General features: G+C 38.3%; 1 protein-coding gene across 14 annotated transcripts in view; it reads left to right on the forward strand.

Moving 5' to 3' along the window:
• Positions 1–19,436, forward strand: part of DPYD (dihydropyrimidine dehydrogenase) — a 381,364-nt gene that overhangs the window by 304,286 nt on the left and 57,642 nt on the right. For all 14 annotated transcript variants that reach the window (XM_064515868.1, XM_064515870.1, XM_064515869.1 and 11 more), the window contains one exon: positions 8,433–8,575. In XM_064515868.1, the coding sequence (XP_064371938.1) occupies positions 8,433–8,575 (143 nt within the window). The remainder of the gene's footprint in view (positions 1–8,432; positions 8,576–19,436) is intronic.

The raw sequence follows: 19,436 nt of genomic DNA on the forward strand, positions 1-19,436 counted from the left end.
TATACTATAGGAGTCTCAAGGCCCTGGTCAGCAGTCAGTCCCCACTCTTCCAGCATGTACCTGGACATACTGAATTGCCTTTGTATGTTTAGAGCTATGTGTGCATTAAAGTACAAGCACAGAAACATGGACTCAGCCCCCCACTCCCTGCTTTCCAGCACCAGGGTCATGTTGGCCGTGGCAGTTGTTGTTCCAAAGGGGGTTAAAGCCAGTTCAAGCTCAGGCAGCACTGCCTCTGAGGGTGACAAGTCTGTAAGCTTTGGGTAAATAGCCACAAACACTTCTACTAGACTTCAAGTTAAGCATATCTGCCTCTGCACTGAAATCAATGGGCAGTGAGACCTAGCATGTGTTAAAGTGAAACAGCCACATTTCGGGGGAATGGATTGCCCAGCAGAGTTTACCAGGAACTCATTTGTCCCACTTTGATGGTTGTGACTGTCTTGACTGGTAGCTGTGGACAGTATTTCTCCAATGATCTGTCCCTTAGCTATTATGCAGTTATAATCCATGTGGTTTTTTTCCCTTGTGTTATGCTGGGAGTATACCTCAGACATTAGCACTACTTTTAATATGTTATTATTACTATTACGTTATTAGTTTTTATTTTATTAGCACTACTACTCTCTCAGTGACAGGAAAGTTTTGTCCTAGTTCAATGGAAGAATCCTGTGCAAGAGGTGCCTTACCTCCTTCAAAAATACTGCGTGCTCAGCTCGACTGTCAGCAACAGCATCAAACCAAATAACTCCTCTAAGTCATGAAGATGAGCTATAGTGAGGCAATCATATATATATATGTGTGTGTGTGTATATATATATGTATTTAGCTAATTAAAGAACATCTAAAGCACCTTGTGACAAATCATCTAGCCTGAAGTCAAACCAAAGCGGGAAACATGCATGAAACTGAGGAGTGATCATTTGATAAACTGCAATAGAAAATGTTTTGCTAGGTTTCATGCAGATCACCAAAAGTACTGTTTTTTAGTGGATCTTCAGTTTTCAATGAAGAATGCCTTTGTTAGAAAATGTTTAACTAGCTCTTCCAGCAAATGCAAAACAATTTATATCTGTGTCTCGATTTTTCCTGCTGGAGTATGAAATGAGTGAAAATTCCCCTAGGTCTTCCTGGATAAATAATATTTACAGATAAGAAAAAAACATTTTTTTCTCTCTCTTTCTCTGATTCTAATATTTTTAATTGAGAGGAGTCTCCTATGACTGCTAAAAATTTATTGAAAAAGAACTCTGGTGATTTGATGAACTTTCAACTGAAAGAACATAAATAATCATCAGTAGAAATCCAGAAAGGGTAAGTAAAAAACCTAAGAAGGACACTTTTTTTGTTTGTGCTTATGAATCTTCTACCATTTCTTCTATTTGAGTGGAAGTTTTGTTTGAAGGAAACATGAAACGAAATAGTTACTTCTTTTTTGCAGACACATATTGGACTCAAAGCCATGAGTATTTCATAGAAAATCAAATGAAGAGTTAGCTTCGGAAATAAAAAAGGAAGAAGGAAATAATTATTAGGGAAAATATTAGCCCACCATCAGTTTATCAGGCCATAAATATCCAAGGTAGTCATGATATAATTACAAAAATGCGTAGAATGCAGCCAGTCATATATCAAGAGCCAGAGGTGGCAGAGCGAGATAGAAATTGTTTCAAATCTGCAGAATCATTATAAAGTCTTGGGTAAAATCCTAACTTCACTGTAGTCAGCCGAACCTTTGCCATGGATTGAGCGATGCTGGCACATCACCCTTAGGAAATGTCAGTAAACTGGAACAGCAGGCAGCCAGGGCTGGGAAGACGTGGTGAACAGTTGTAGAGGTATCCCATCAAGTGAACGGTCCCTTCCATGCTCTGTTTGGTAAATAAATACATAATTAAAAGTTTTTGATGGCGATACCCAGAGCCTTAGTAAGTAGTATATAATTTATTAGTGAATTTAGCAAGTGGCTGTTAGTGCATAATAGTGATGGACTGAACAGATTGTGAAACAGATAGGAAGCAGTGGAAGGTTTCTTTGCCGGATCCTGAGCTGAGTCAGAAACACTGAGCTGTGCACCATAAAGTAGGGGCAAGGTCCATCTTGAACTTGCTGTTCTGGCACTGCATTTATTCGGGCACTGAATATTGTATGTCCCATTTGGGGACTTTGTAGCAGCTGTGTGAAGCCTTTCTCTCTAAACATGTCTGTCTGTTGGATTTTTTCTGCGTATAAATGCATTCACTGGCCATTTTGAAGGATGTGCCTGCTACACTGTTTCATTAAACTGCTGCGTTATCGGGTAATTGTTTAAACATAATGCCATAGCACTATCAAAAGGAAAGGTGAACTAATGGCATTTGCAAATGTCAGGGATTATCTTAACTCTTTTATTATAGTTTATAAAAAGTAGGTTCAGGGCATTCCATGGCAATTATTTCCACAGAAATTGGTTATTTAAATAAATTGCTAATTATCTGGATATGACAGTATTGAAAACCCTGCTAATGAATTATTTGATAAGTGTAGCTTATGATGGCCACCTACAGGTGGGAGAGAGAAAGAACATATAGAATAATTGCAATCAAAAGGAATCCCATGCAAATGAATAACATAATTTCCCTCAACTATTTACAGATTATATATATAAAATACTTTGATCACTGGCACTAGGCAGAACACACCTTATGCAGGAAATGTCTTGACTCAGAATTACATTTTCAGTATTTGCTTTTTTTCCTAATCCCCAAACTTTCTTAACTAGTTACTGTCTGCAATATTGGGCTGATCATCTACAGTGCCTGAACTTTCCCAGATCAGTTCCCTTGTGTAATGTTTTTCCTCCCAAGTCTGATATTTGCTGTCATTGGTTTCTTTTGTCATTACTTTTATTAATTTTAACAGTTGGGGAGATAACAATGTCAGCTGTCTTCTGAGAGTGTATTTACAGAGACAGGGAGGGAGATGATGCTTAGATTATTTTTTTCCTTTTTTTAGCAGCAGGGGCATAAAAGTATTTATTAATCACAATAATGTCTATGTTTAATATCAGTTTATTTTTCTTTGTTGTATGTAGACTGTGGTAGAAATCTGGCATTAATTTATAAAGAAAAACTGCAGTTTAATATAATGCATATGAAAAATAAATTTTATTTTACATTGCACAAAATGGTGAGAATTATGACCCAGTTTCAATTTTATGCCACCTACTAAGCATAGATACAAAAATTTGCATTTATATTAAGCTTAGGTATGAGAGTTTGCTTTTCTTGTAAAACCATTTCTTCCATTGATACGGAGTTTGATAAAGACCATTCAGGCAGTTTCAGGGTTCAGTCACTGTACTGGCAACTAAAATGATTTATCTGAGTTTCATTCGTTGTTTTTAATGCACCTGGATCATCTTTTCCTAAAGGCCCATTTAGAGCTACTGTAGGTATGTGTTAAAGATTCTTTAAACTGCCACACTGGTACAAAGTATTGCGAGTGAGAATGTAGCTCAGAATTCAAGATTACTGAGAATAAGTGATTTTTTTCCCCATAGGTAGGTCGTTGTGATCAAGATGATCTGAACTGTTCCTGCTCAGAACTTGCAATTCTACCGGGTTGCTGGAAGCTTAACACCAGGCGTTAACATTTCTCCTTGATGAAGGCATTAAATCTGGCCCTCAAGCTTCAGTTTAGTCAACATTTTTGGCACTCGGCAGGACTGAGTCCTTCAGGGACTCCAAGGGCTTATGAAGTCTTAAGAAAATATATGTCTTCTGGCATTGGTAAAAGGTTTTCTACTTCCAAAGGAAAAATAAACAACTAAACCAATGCGTAAGTAGAATACCTATCATCAGTTATCAGTCCACTGCCATCAAACTACCCGTACAGCTCTGTCTACCCGCACAGACCAGGGAGAGGCAATCGATTGACGTATGGTCGGCTTCTGCTTCACGATGGATTTTTGTTGTTGCGTTTCCTCAATGACCATCCCTATTAGGCGTGAATAATCTGACTTCTTAAAAAAAGAAAAAAAGAAAGAAAAAAAGAAAAAACAAAACTGTTTTATGGCAAGAAAAAAAGATCAGAGACTTTTGCATCATATAATTATTTTATTGTTTAAGTCTTTAGGTAATAGCAGGTATTTGTTTTGTAATGAGAGACTTGAACAGTAGTTTTCAACATACGGTAGCATGTCATCTCTGCCACATATTTGTCTGTCTGTCTTTCATTTTCAAATCTTATTGCCCTGCTTGAAGCCTGGATAAATGGTCTTTGTTTATTAAATCTCATTATTTTACAGTGAGGTAAATGATAACCACATCTAGTGTCTGTTAGGAGCTGTAATGCTACTATCAAGAGAGAACCATATCAGTAGTTTCCCCAGCTATTGGTGCTAAACTAGTGGAATTATAGGTCACAACATGCTGAAGTATATTGTGGATGCTTACTTTTTAGCATGTGAGCTCTCTTTCAAATGTTTGCTAGATTTGGACCTCAGCTTCCTAAGTGTCATTGGATTTATCAGACAACATTCTGCAAATTCCCACTACTACTCACAGCTATTTCAAAATTTGGCATTAAATCTCCTTTATTTCAGCCTTTTAAAAACTCCTCCTCCACCAGTCTCTGTAATGGAATTTATTACCTTTCTGTGGTGCTCTCATGAAAATTTTCTAGGTTAAAAAATTCTCAACTCTAGGTTGAATTCACTGTCCATTTGCTTTTTTTTAGAGCTTGGCTTCATTGTATTTTTTTTTATTCTTTCTTTTTTGCTTTAATCTAGAAAGTTGTTTCACCATTTTACTAAGCAGTAGGATTTTCTATCACAAGTAAATCACATTGTATTCCAGACCAGTACCTTCTGTTACGGAAGGGGAGGCTTCTAAATAGCAGATTAAGAAATGCCTGGAAGAATGGCTGCATATTTTGATGTGTTCTTCCCATATTCTTTAGACAACCTCAAATGCTAAAGAAAAAGTGCTGGGAAGACCAGTGACACCTCAGTCAACCCATTTGGCATTGGAGTCATTTATTTACTCTCATCAGAAACACTCTTGAAATGTTTTTAAATTCATTTAGTTGAATTATTGATTAATGAAATGCTTTTGCAATTGTATCAAGTTATCACTAATTTACTAATCACCAAATGTAATGGCTCATATTATGGCTATCAAGTGCAGCTAGTACTAAAATGTACCTGTGTTCCATAATATATTCAAAGACTCATTGCCATCCTTGCTAGGCTTCGTCAGATCATATGCTTGATTTCTTTGGGCTGAGTGAAGGCCTTTCTGATTACCTGTTGTGCTGGAATCTTAAATAAACGGTCATTTGTTCCTTTTCCTCCACTGACCATTGTACAAAGAGGCATTCATGTAAGTGAGAAGGTGTCTAGTTTAATCATGCTGAAAAAAGGAACAATTATATTCTGGAAATATTTTCTTGTGGAACTCATTGCTACAAGATACCAGGTCAAGACCTATAAGGCTTAGAAACTGACTGAATGAAAACTCTCAGAATTACATTAGGGTTAAAAGAATGTAAACCTTTATGCCCCAAGATAGATAGATAGTTTTTAACTCATGCATATTGGGGAGAAATTTCCCTTTGGGCACATAATCTCAGAGCTAGGAACTTCTGTACTCTTTCAACCTCCTGAAAAATAACCACCACATCACAGTGAGATTCTGGAGTAGCTGACTCAGTGGCTAAAAACAATATTACAAGTCTTACGTTCACCTGAAGCCTCAATTTCAAATGCTGCATCGTTAAAGAATTTCATGAGCTGATGTTTTTCGTTCAGATTATTTTCAGTAGTTTTAGTTGTGTAATCTATGTCTTTTGTGTATGGCCTCCAAAAGACTTTATAAATAAATTCATGGGAGTAAAAAGTATGGTTCCCTTTTTTTTGTCTGAAGTCTTTATCTAAGACTGGACCATCAGTTCTGTCATAATATTTGGACACTAGTAGTCATCCTCATTCAGAGATTCATTCTGTTCCTCTCAAACTCATGACTATTGATGTAGCTCAAATGATGGCAAGTATTTATTAGTGTCCAGTGGAAAGTTGCTCTTCAGCTCCAGCTCAGTTTTGCGATCTATTTTGCTGTGATCTTAGCTTCTTTAAGGCAGTTTTTTTATGAAGTTTCTAACTGTCATCAGTTAGCCTCTGCTTTTCCCCCAAACACAGTTAGTGCATGTTGGGTTAGGCTGCCCCTTTTTGCAAATGAAAGTTTATACGCAGAAAACAACATATCCCTATGTAGTCTCCCTTAAATTAGCAACAAGTACCTGTAAAGCTTGTGAGCAGCCCTGTTTACTAATGTGGGCATTCAAGAACATCCAATATATCTTGATGTCAGGGTGAAGAGACCCTTCTTGACCAGATGCAGAGTTCAGTTACTGAAGAAGGAGGAAGTGTTGCCCTGAGTATATAATGAGATCATGTCTATCCTGAAGCAGCAGAAGGTACCATAGCCGAAGAAGAGAAATTTGTGCTGAATCTGGAGTAGTGGCCAATAAAGACCACTTAGCTTAGCTTTTGGATGTTAATCTGTATAATATTCACGCGCCAGGATTGTCTGTGAATTCCAACGCTACCTGTGTCAGGGCTATGTTGAAGGGGCAGTGATATGTTGCCAAAGGCAATGTGAGCTCCAGAAAAAGTAGTTTTAATAGGCATTAACTACAGTCATTTTAAGTCATTAGTTTAAGACAAACCAAGTGTAAATTTTATATAATGGAAAAATGCACTGACGAACAATCTCCTTTATAAAGTGAAAATGCAGCTTTCCTATTTAAAGCAAACTGTGACAAGTTTTATGACCTGAAGTTGTTGTGTGGGATTGTTCTGCTCATTCTTCATGTCAGCCCGTCTGGGGAGGACTTAGTTGATGCATGAGCAAGGATATCTCTAGACATCAGAGTCCTGAGCCGACAGAAGGCCCTTCATAGGGACCAATAAAAGTCTGCTTAAGAGGAAGTCAGCCGACGTGGATGGTGGAGAGAGGGTAGATGCTGGGCTCAGTTGGCCAGGGCTGTTTGAAAAAAGCAACTTACCTTTTGCTAAAGACTCTTCTTTTAGATTAAAATTCTAGCCAGCAAACTGCAGCATTTCTCTCTCAGAAAGGGTAGCTAAACGACAGCAATGCAGATCATTTGGGTTGAAGAAGGAGTTTTTATCTGAAGGAAATGAGGATGACCGGCATCTAAGCAGAGGGTGGTGATACAGCAGCTACTGTTTGCTCACTGGTTCTTTTCCTGCACTTCTTAATGGCGGTTTCTTCTTCCACTTGCTTTGTCCATTGCATTGATTTTGCTTCTTTCTTTTCCTCATGGTCATTTGCCCTCAGAGAAGGTTAAAGCTTTAAAGGTTAAAAGATTACTCATGGAAAGAGTTCAGAAGTATTTCTTATCATGGTATTTCCCCAAGTTACCTAACACGGTATCAAAAAAGTACTAACATTTCCTAGTGCAGGTTGACAGCCAGCCAGTTCCCCTGGGAGTGATGTATCCCTCCCTTACAGTACCATGTTGTTTTCCAATGATAACATAAAATTATCCTAAAAGTTCTCTAAATAAAGTAGAATTTTTAACAATACAGAAGTTGCCTAGAGAAATCCCAACTAGCCTGAAAAATAAATAGCTGAATGTGTCAGCTGCAGACATCATGTATCAGGCAATATGTGCTGCACCTCTATGTGTATTTTAAATACTTGCATACTATCAATAGGCTGTAGCCAAAGCAGATGCATCGTGGACATAGTGTATTGAGATTTTGATGGTAATTCCTGTAAATGTATCAGGGAGTTGTCTGATTCAGCTTATATATACCATTTTGAAAATGTAAACTCAAGTCTTGCAGATACATCTGTAAATGAATATGTTTTACTCTGGAATTTCTGACTATCATGCTAAGGCATAGTCAGAGGTGGCTTACTTACATGGTTACCAGAATCTGCGAACATATCCAAAGGGGAAACGTATCAAATAGTATATGAAATGTCATGTGCACTTGAAATAGTGCTTTTAAACAATTTTTTAGTCAGACATAAATAAATTGGATGTTCCCTCTTACTTGTGCAACATGTTTGAAAAAGCAACCTGATTCTTTATGTAGAAACGTAGATCTCCTTGTGGGACAGTACTGCTTTCTGTTTCAGACATCATTAGTCTTTGTTCTGAGCATCTGCTAAAATGTTCAAGCCAGCTTTGCAACGTTTATCCAAATGTTTCTGCAATTTTAAGTTTATTGCACCCAAATTCATAATACTTTACAAGTATTGATACCACTTGAAACCCAGCAGGTGTCAGTTTATAAATTAGTATCATCATCTGCCTATCAGAATTAGACATTAGTTCTTGATGTTCCTTCCATGAGGGATGTGCAAATTACATCACAGGATGTTCTGACATTCCTAACAAAACATTCTCATTTTCTGTAGGAAATGCCATTCGGCCCATTGCCCTCCGCACAGTGTCTGCCATAGCCCGCGCTCTTCCAGGATTTCCCATCTTAGCAACTGGAGGAATCGATTCTGCTGAAAGTGGGCTCCAGTTTCTGCACAGCGGCGCTTCTGTTTTGCAGGTACCCTTTTTTTTTCTTTAAAACACTAAAATGACTGTAATAAAAAATCATAATGTATCTTAAAGATTTCCTTTCAAAGAGTAGCATAGTGGATTTATTACACCATTGCAAAGAATTTTCATATTTTTAGCTCTGTGCTTCTTGCTCAGAGACATTCACTTCAGATGGAATAGTAGGAGTTGCCAAAAGATGACTTTGGGTATCACAATACCAATCTGGGAAAAGACTAGCCATAAGTATGTTAACACTTTTTCCTCTGATCTATAGGATTTAAACTTTAAACATTTATCCCTCGTCATACAAACAAGTTTAACACAGAGTTAAGTTTGAGATTCCTAGTCTGCTTCATTTATTCTCAGTTTTTGTCTTCTGCAAAGATGCTGTCAAGGGGAGGGAATTCCAAAGAGCACTACTTTGGTCCCACTGGGAATCAATTTAAAGTAACTCTTCTTCATCCAAGCATCTTGTGTCCCTTAAGTGTGTTTGCTGTAACAGAAGATACAGAGCTATAGATACGGTGTTAGCATTGCAACCCATTCCCTTTGGAGAGAGAGGTGTTGGGTAGTATGCAATAGTTGACTGTTTACCTTGCCTGATGAGTTGTTTTGAGGCTCTCTCTGGTCAGACTGGAATGGTTAGTTAGCCCCCGTCATGAAAGGGAGCCTTGGTGGTCTGTTGTTATGGGCATCAGCAAATTGGCTGCAAATCAGCCCCATACCTGTTCCAGTTGAGATGTCAGAGCATCATTGCGTGCACCATATATGTTGGACTGGCTGCTAAGGAGCAGGTGGTAGTTACATTACACTGTTCCCTTATATATTGTTACATTCTGGCAGATATTAGTCCCCTTTATGTGGAGTTCCCAGCATAGACAACAGCAGCTGTGGATCTGGTGAATATCGGCTTTGTGTCACTCCACAGTGACGCAACTGGGGTGATTTAATTCCTACAATTCACTTTGACATTAAAAATTAGATTCAGTGTGACTGTCCTTACTGCACAGCTATGGTGACTGCTGAGATTAGTTACTTGTTTGCTCTGTTGCAAAAAATAAAATCTAGGCCAGCTTAATGTTTTGTTTTGGTTTATTTTTTTATGCACATGGAAGTTAGCATCTGTGGGAACTGAAGTAGAAGGCTACTGCCTCTTTGTAGACTTACTATGTTCATTAGCTTTATTAATACCATTTCCTATTTTTTTAGTTTATATTAGAATGCTTCAAACTCTTCTTTTCCATGAATAGACAAAAGATCTGCCTTTCTTACATAATGGCCTGAAAGTTTCTTCCATGTAAATGCTCAGTAGTGATACAAATTACAGAACAGCATTTGTCTACAAAAATTCAGGATTGGCAAGGGAACGTTTTTAGAGCTGTATATACATTTCATTTCTTACTGCTAATATAGCTGCAGTTTCTATTGCTTCATCAGTAACAATGTTATGTGACTTAAACTACACAGAGTGGAATGATTCCCTGTTCTACATCTACTACATCTGGTTCTGGGTGGCTAAAAATGAAGTTTTTTTAATGTCATTAATGCACTTGTCATTTTTATATACTATGTACATGTTTGTATTTTATTTTTCTGTTGCCTTGGCTTGCCGCAAAGGAAATGGAAAATTCTGAAACATAATTTAATGCAACCATCCCAATCAGTGCTCAAGAAAGAATTTTGAATTTATGAAACATTTTTAATTTTTATTTTCTTTATGCTAATAATTAAATTCTGTTTCACTAAAATAGGGGAGTCATTTATACTAATCTGAGATAAGTGGATTCTAAAACTGGTGTGCAGGCAAGGATCTGAACTAGTATAATTACATTTATTTAAAAATAAACCTTTAATAAAGTCAATGCAAGATTATGAATAAATAATTTCCTCATCTCAGGAAAGGCAAATGGAAGGGAACGTAAACAGGTAATCTCTGTGGACAGTCTTGTAAGGAATATTCTTGACCAAGACTACTGTGAAACTTCTATTTGCTGGTCAGACAAGACATATTATGATAGCTAGAACAAGGCAGCCTCATCTTCAGAGGTTTTCTTTGGAACCTAATTATGATTATGAGAATCGATGCTAACTATTTTCCTTCCTAACAAGGTCATGCAAACATCCAGCTATTACTCTTTTCCCTGAATCTCAATTTCTCTCTCAGTTTTGTGAGACAGGTCTCTCAGGTTGTATCAATGCCCCGTGCATTTCTTCTTCAACAGTCAAAACCTCTGTAGTTTACTGTAACACTTTTTTGACAGTTCACTTATGCTTTCTCAGTACCAAAATACATAGCAAGTTCAGAATTTGGAGATAACATTAAATAAAATGATTTGCTGAATGATTCTGTATAGGAGGATTCAGTATATTGCAAGTCTGTGAGTTAAATAGGTGGAAGCTGGAACAGTATTAGGGGAATTTATATATGCTTCCCCTAGCTTTGTCTTAAGTATTTATTTTGGACACACTTGGAAATGGCGCTGAATGGACATTTGAATTGACCCAGTACTGCCAATCTTACAGTCTTACATCATGTTTCCAAAACCATGAAGATGCCCTCTGAGAGATTTATCCAGAGCCAGAAAGAAAACAGCCAGGGTTTGGACAGGGCTATAGCTCTGCACCTCTGCTGTTCTGAATAAGCAATAGTCTACTCATCTGCTTGCAGCTGAAAACCTAGAAGTCATTACTGCCTCTACTATCACCACTCTGTTACGCAGAATATTGCTTGGATGTTTTCTTTTCAGCAGTATTTTAATGGGGTAGGGAATGTCAGTTCATCCAGCATTTAAACAACCTCTGTCTGATAATGCTAAGCAGCACAGATTGTATTGATCCATCCGCGAAGCCTAGTTAGAGAGGGTAGGAGAACAACACTTGTGTGGTCATTATACTTCCCTTTGTTTTTCCTAGACAAGAGTCCTGCATCTTCTCTGCTGCGAGAGGATGATGTTGATGAGCTAAGAAAATCTGAAGGTTCTCTGTGTGTTGATTTAATTGCAGTGCGGCATATATCTTAGAGAAGGAGGTTTATGAATAATAAATGTACCACCATTAAAAGCAGGATCAGGTTTTCCACTGCATCTATTTCACCACAATCACTTCTCCATTATTTTTCCAATAGCTTTTATTTTTAAAATGTGGGGATTTATTTTCCATTGGCAAAATCAACTTATGCAAAAATGCAAGTCGAGTCACATAGTAAGCCATATTTTAATATATGCCATAACCAACTCAAGTGGTATTAAGCAGGTATATTAGGGAATGGTCTGTGCAAAGAATTTCAAATGTTGATGTGTTTAGTAACTGAGTGTGTTTTATCCCCTCCTTTAGAAGATGGAAGGCAACATTTTAGCATCTTTACTGACAAAATGTTCACACATAAGGAAGTTTTGCAGCAGGCATAGAAAACTAGCTGGATCATTGTAGTCAGTAGTATCTGAGATTAAAATTTACAGCAGTTGAACAGAGCATTCTTCCTCTTTCTGTACTTGTGAAGCAGTTGCAAAAAAATTTACTTTTTAAATTTTTCATTAAAAATGCTGGCACATTTCAGTCATTCTTCAGCTGATTTCCTAGCACTGTACTTTTTTGTAATACACCCAAATCCACCAATCCCTTTTCAGTACAAGCATAAAATTAAAAAAATAACAACTTCGTTTATGGAGAGCCCAGTCCTGCACTCCTTGCATACCCAAAGCTTTAGAGATATCTACCTACATCTTTTTGAGGTACAGTTCATTACTGTAGGCTTCCAGTGAGGCTGAAGTATTTCTTTCTTTTAAGTGAGGTTTTTTTAAAGCCCCAATTTATCAAAATAAGATGTATATCGGATCTTTTCCATCAGGTATGTGATTTACCATATTTCATTGATGGTTTGTTAAATTTTTGCAAGGCTTTGAAGCAGGCATATATTTTTCAAAGTCATCTTGCTGTAAGAAATTAAAAATGGAGACAATTACAGAAAATTCCAGTGGAAAGAGAAAGTGCATTATGGAAAAAGCAATAAAAGCACAAAAATATTAAAGTAAAAATCACTTCACAGTAGCCTGAATGATTCAATTGTAGATCAATATTGTGTAGTTAATGCATTAGCAGTAGAGCATTAATTTGCAATTACCGCAGGTGATCTGATCCTCTGTATTCTGTCCATTGACATAAATGACCTTTTGTTGAAAGAGATTCTGCAGTCATTATTTCTAGCAGGTGTAACAAAAAAAAGCTAGAACAAAGGGGTACTTTCTGAAGTATACATTTTTCATGGTAGAGTCTCTTAACTTTATACTCTGGCCTGGAATACTTTAGTTAATCTTTAATATTAGTCATTAACTTCAAAAGAAGATGGGTTCTTTTCACAAAGATTTGAATTCTTTCCAAATATGGAGGCCACACATGTGTCTTGCTGATCCAGCCTGGATGTCTGCAAGGTGCTCTACATAGTAACGTCGTTAAAATCGACCCATAGTACTGCTTTGGCAGGTCCGCCTCCCAGAGAGCCGAGCAGTGGCTTTGCCCTGAGCCCTGCCGCAGGCTCCCTGTGCCATTAGACGGGAGCAGGACCGGGGGGGCAGAGCGGGTGCCAGGGCAGCGGCGCAGAGCGGCAGCAGCCGCGGCATGGGCAGCGGCGCGCCGCCCGTGTCGCAGTGCCGGTGGGCGTACTCGCTGCGCCGGGAGGGCCCGCACGCGTCCCCGCGCAGGCCCTGCGCGTCCGTCAGCACGGCAGCCGTCTTGGGCCTCTCGGTACCCTGCTCCGCTGCACGGCAGTCGTGTCCTCCCTGGTCACAGTCCAGTCCTAGGTTTCCCATCGCTCTGGGGAAAGAGGAAGGCAGCGGGACCAAGCCTACCCGTGCTGCCTTAACATTAATAAGCACACTCAAGTCAGCACTCTGTCTTTTCCTTCACCCATGTACTTTTCCCACTTGCACCAGGTGTGATCTAGTACCTTGCAGCCCTTTTTCCTGCAGGCGCTGCTCTTCACATCCTCATATTGAGCTCATACACGTGCTTCCCTCTTACCTCCGATACCTCTGCCTCTCTCGGGCAGGGTGTGCGACGGGAGGGCATCCCGCCTCTGAGCCAGGCACTGCTGCGCTGCAGTTGCTGCCCCATGCCCGTCCTCATGCCCCCTGCCAAGCCTGGGCGATACCTCCGGCACTTGCTGAAGAGCAAAACCCGTTCTGCAAGTATGCTTTCTCGTGATAGGAAAGCAATAGGGACGCAATCTGGCTTCTGCAAGATACAATCTCCCTCCAACACAGAGTGCAGTTGTTTTTATGAGACTGCTTGTGCTTTTTGTAAGGTTTTCAGGGAGATTTGTTGTTGGTACCTCTTTGGAACCAGTGTCTCTGGGGATTCAGGATGGTTTGATTATTATTTTTTCTTCAGCAAGCTTTTTACTGAAGCATTTAACTGAGGGATTTTTATAACAGCAGGATGGCCCTTTGTGTGTGAATAAACAAGCTTTTCCATCACAAAATAGTGGGAACTTGAACTATGAGAGGGCATTGTTATTGTATTTGTGCAAATGTAAAACCTGTGAGGAACCCTTCTATGCAGTATAAAATGCCCTGGGTACCAGAAAATAAAAGCAAGGTTCTGAAAATATGATCACTGAAATGCTAGGAAAAAGCACTACCATTTCATAAACATTATGTCACATCTTAATATTTAGACGTTACCATTTTCTCCACCCCAATCTCAACAACAACATGAAGTAAATGTGCGCTGTAATTATTTACTATATTTCTCCTCATTTGAATTCTTTCCAATTTTCATTAAGGTCCCTGATGTAATTTCCCTATACTTTTTATGACTACAGAGCTGCAAAATAGAGAGCTGGTTCTCACTGCACTTAATTAGCGTTCTTTTAAGCCCATCTCAATGTCCGTTCAAGTCAGTGAAGACACTGATATTAAGTGAGAACTAGATAAGGGCAAAAAAATTCTTATCCAGGAATTACTGCTTATGCTGTTAAATGGTATGCAGAGTAAAAAACTAAAACACATTGAAATCAGGGAGTGATGTGGTGGTAAAGCAGGCCTGGTGTTTTAGAATTCCAGGTTAAGTATATACCAAAGACACTTGGAAGAATTTACTTTGTTCTTCCACCACTTAAGTTGATGCAGATAAAGAACAGCTTGCTGGGTGCAGGGGAAGGCCACCAAAATGATGTGAGTGAGAGGAGATTCAAGGAATGGCTCTTTACATCTGCCAACAGTTTTAAGAAAAGAAAATACCATTTAAGGCAAAACCACTTTTTAGATGCAAGCCATTCGATTCAGATAGACTATAGTTTCAGATAGAAATAGTGCTTTCTAGCCTGTTTTCCTAAAGAAACATTTTTTTATATATGTCCTTCTGAATATCCTTAGTTACATTTGAGCTTTGTGGCCATTTTCGTTGCCATTTGTTAGAAGAAAGATGGTATTTTGCTCTAATAAGTTCTGAGAAAACAAAAGAGCCCGGCAGAGGGGAGAACTTCCTTGCATTCCTTCAATGTAGCTAAGAACACACTATGAGCTCACCTTTATTAGACCTCTGAGAGTCCGTATGGGAAGGCACCATTAGGAAAGTATCAGCCACAGGAAAGGCTTTAATTGGCAGTCACACCGTATTAGACGTCAGAGTACCCAACCACAAGACACAGACCTGCTGGAAGTCGGGTATCATTAGCTCCAGCGCGCACAGAACTGCATGCTTAAAAAAGTCTTCACTGAATGTGGTACTGAATGGAATGGCCCTTCTCTGCAAAGTTGAGACTGAACTATATAGAGAAACAAAAGAGATCAAAGACCTGTTTGAACATGTCAAAATAAAATGAAAATAAAAATGAATGTGAAAGGAAAGAGTTTGGGCAGAGATACTTAAGAGATCATTTCTAATAAACCGTCCATTATTTTCTGCTTTTTTCTTAGCTCATTGCTAATTAGAGAAACTCAACCTGCTTCCAACTCGCTTCTTTCTTTGCTAACAAAAAAAAATCATTAGAGGACTGCCACACCTGCTCTGTTACAGATACTTGAGATGGAAATGGCTAATTGCTGGTGAGAATTTTCTGTGAGAATTCCTTTTAGTGGAAATCTGAATTTGACAAACAAAAAATTTCTAGAAACATTTTTGTTTATCACTGCATAAAAATATCAGGTTATAACAGGTTTTTGTTATTGATTTTTAATTTTATTGTCATTTTTAATGAAAAGTTACAGTATTCAAATCAGCACTTTTTAAAATTGCAGACTAAACTGAGCTAATGCCTTTTATTTTGTGCAGTTTTGCAGTAGTTTTACATTGTTATTTGGAACCACTTAACGGATTTATCTATTAGCTTTCCTTTCTTTCTGCTCATTTTACCAGCTAGTAAATGAAGTCTGTGTAGATAGGATTGTTATTTCATAAATTTGAAAGAATGAATTCAAGCTCATTCCATAACAATTGCTATTTGGCATTCTTATAAGGGATTCTCATGCAAAGTAGGTTTAACTATCACTGAATGGTAATAATTTTTTAATAACAATTAGGTCTCAATCGAGCTTCAGATCAAATGCTGCCCTGTACCAGTCAATCCCAGTCTTTGCAGGCAACTTCTTCTCCACCCATATAGCTGTGCATACTGAGGCTGCTGCTCTTTCCCCTTCTGCCCAGGTCTCTAACCCTTCTTCACAGCTCGGGTGGCATAGGGAGTTTAAGGGTTGAGGAGATACGAAGAATAGTTGCTTTGGCAACACTCTCTCCCCTTCCACCTCCCAAAGGTCCACAAAACCGCCTCTCTTTCCAAAACCCAATACTGCTGTTGCTGTTTTTAATGTGGATTCGCATTACTAATTGGAACCCACTATCCTATGTGAACAAGTGGAGAGCTGTGCTCCCTGGAGATAAAACCACCTGGTGTGTATTCACATCAAATGAGTTTAGTTTAATAGTTTAACAAAATAAAAGCAACATGGAGATGACTCTTCAAAAGAGGCTCAGTTAAGTATTAAAAAAGTTGTGGACAAGTAGTTTTACTCAGCTTGGGTTGTGTTCAGACACGAGGATAGCCTGTCGTAGACAGTTTCCCTTCTGTACTGATGTATAGGTGACTGGAAATTGAAACTGAAAATGTACCCAACTCCTTGTTAGATACTGAAAATGTAAATAGAAGGAGGGATGAACACAGTGGAAAAATGCTGTTTGTTTTTGCATTACTGACATCAATAATTACTCATAGAATTTTCTCTATTTTATTTTAAATTGTAATTGTTTTAACTACAGAGGACTTGTTTTCCTAAAAGGGAAAACGTAAAACATTCATGATTGCAAAGCTCTGCCGTCAGAGAAATTTTCTTGGAAACACCATCAATCCTACAAAGAAAATACGCATGTAAGAAATTTTCCATTTTGTATCATAGCAGTTCCATTGATCTTTCAGTCACAGGATGTAGATAGCAGTGAAAAGAAGAAAAGGAGAGAAAGAAATGAGAGATACTGTTTGCTCAGAAGGCATGGTCCTGAGGCCCATCCAGACATAGGCACATGCTTCTGTGCAGCTGAGGTTAGACCCTGTGCCGTGCTAACCAGAGTTTGACTAAATGGCCAGGTGGCTGTTCTGCCAGTTTTCCCAGTGGCAGAAAAATCTTCTTTTCTGCACTGGAAGGAGGTGGCAATCTGGGAATATGAGCCCTGATACCTTTTGAAGTGTTTTTGCAGCTACAACATGAGCCCCTGACACAGCTTGATCTGTCTCGTGAGAGATCCTTTTATCCATGCAATTTGAATGAGGGAAACAAACAGAGAAACTATTTTTCTGAAGCTTGCAGTACATTTAAAAATGGGTTTAACTTCCCTCAATATCTGACTTATGTCACTGTTTTCTTGCTGATATTTATTATTTGGACAGAGATAGGTAAAACAATCCCCAGGGAAATGTGGAAGTGGGTTTTTATCTTAGATACGAAGGACTGAGGGTCAGAACTATTTTATTCGCATGAATCTCACTCTTCAATGGTCACAGCAGCTGCTGCACAAATTTGTACAGGCAAGCTGATAAAGGATGAAAGTAATTTTAGCTGAAATAAAATGTGAGAGTACTAAAGGGAAAGACTCACAAGGATGAGGGGTTAATCATTGCAGGACTGAACTGAGGTTTCAGAATGGAAAAATTGCTTTTCTGTTTGATTTTAAGAGGTTTTCAGCTTTCAAAATTCTGGTCACAGGAGGATGTCCCTCAGTGGACGGTACTCATTAGAGTTTGCTGGAAAGTTTTTTGAGAAAACTGTTATTCATTGACAAATTTCATTTCATCAAAATAGGTCTGGGTTCAAGTCCCTGCTGTGCCTGGTTCACAGTGTTCTGGGGTGAAAAACTCTGAAGCTTTAACCTGGATCTGTTATGCATTAATGACCCTGTATATTACCAATAGATTTATTCTCCTGTGGAATAAGAGGCCGCAGGAAAGCTGCATAGAGAGAAGTCAATGAGCAGGAGATAGTTATTCTGTCAAAGAAAAGTTTAAGACTGAAAAAAGTTTTTCAAGTTAAACTGATAATCAAAAGTCTGAAAAAAGTGTGGCATTAACATATTTAAAGAAAAATATTTTTGGGTGAGTCGAAATTTTGTTTCAATCATTTTGAAACATATTTTAGTTTTGACCTTTTCATTCCAATTAACTTAGATAGCAAATCAGACATTTTCAAGTTAAATGGAGCTGTTGCATTCCGTGTTGTCAAACAGCACATATTGGCAATTTTGAAACGTTTTCCACACATTTTTCAGAACACTTTTTTTTTCTTTTTTCTGAAAAGCATCTTTGCCTAGAACCACTCTTGGTTCTGAAAAATATGCATTTTAAAAGATAGGAAAACTGACTAACTCTTGTCATGACAGGATGGAGTTCCTGCTGTTTAATCATATATTTTGTTTCTTTGCAATTAAGGAAATGACTCCTGTATGCATCCATATGATATCAGGCAAAATCTTAAAACCGCTATTAACTTTTGACTAAATATATTGTGTTACTATATGACTTTTAACATCAAGTCACCCGATCTGAGCATTGATACCAGCAGATAATTGCATCATATGCATCAATTGCAGATAAAAGCAGCATTGATAAGCAGTTGATGCCTGCTTTAGATCTGACTTTGAAGGAGCTGAAGGGTGCGGGTCATGGAATTAAGCCCAGTAAATCTACATCTACATGGCACAGCTACTGATGCTATACTAGCAGCTGCAGAACAGTTGAGAGATCTGAAGGATTTCATTTTCCACAACAGTACTTGTAGGAGAAGTGAGACTTTTGGGTGTTAATAAATAAAATGAAATATGAAGTGATATTCAACATGTATTTAAGGATAGTTGGAGAGCCTGTACATGCGATTGGACTGTTTACACGGGAGGGGTAAGCTCATCTGCTTTCAAAGATATCTTTCATTTTATAGATCTATAGTACAATGATACAATTTGCTGTAGATGACTGATTATGAAGTTGTTTCCCACACTCCTCAATCCTCAAGGCATGTGAAATCATACTTGTTTTCTTAGGAAAGATGATCACGATCAGCACATTTATCGGTGTGTGTGCCCACCTACTGCATAAAGGTCCACTTCGTAGTTCCAAGAACTGAAAGAATGCTTTAGTGAGATAAGGAAACAGCCATTCCTCTGGGGGTGGTTGACAGGAAAAAAACAATTACTTCAGGAAGCCTTCTGAAAATTTGTGATTTCCTGTGCATTTCCCCTCGAAAAGACGTGGGATACAATATTACATCATCCAGAGCTCCTTGATCAGCACTAGTTTCCCGCTCCCAAACACCCAATTTAGCAATTCAGATCAAAGATACATTAATTGGAGGAGAAGAATTTAGGGAAGAAAGAATCCATGTGAGCAGGCT

The sequence above is a fragment of the Dromaius novaehollandiae genome, chromosome 8, assembly GCF_036370855.1.
Source record: "Dromaius novaehollandiae isolate bDroNov1 chromosome 8, bDroNov1.hap1, whole genome shotgun sequence".
Taxonomy (NCBI): domain Eukaryota; kingdom Metazoa; phylum Chordata; class Aves; order Casuariiformes; family Dromaiidae; genus Dromaius; species Dromaius novaehollandiae.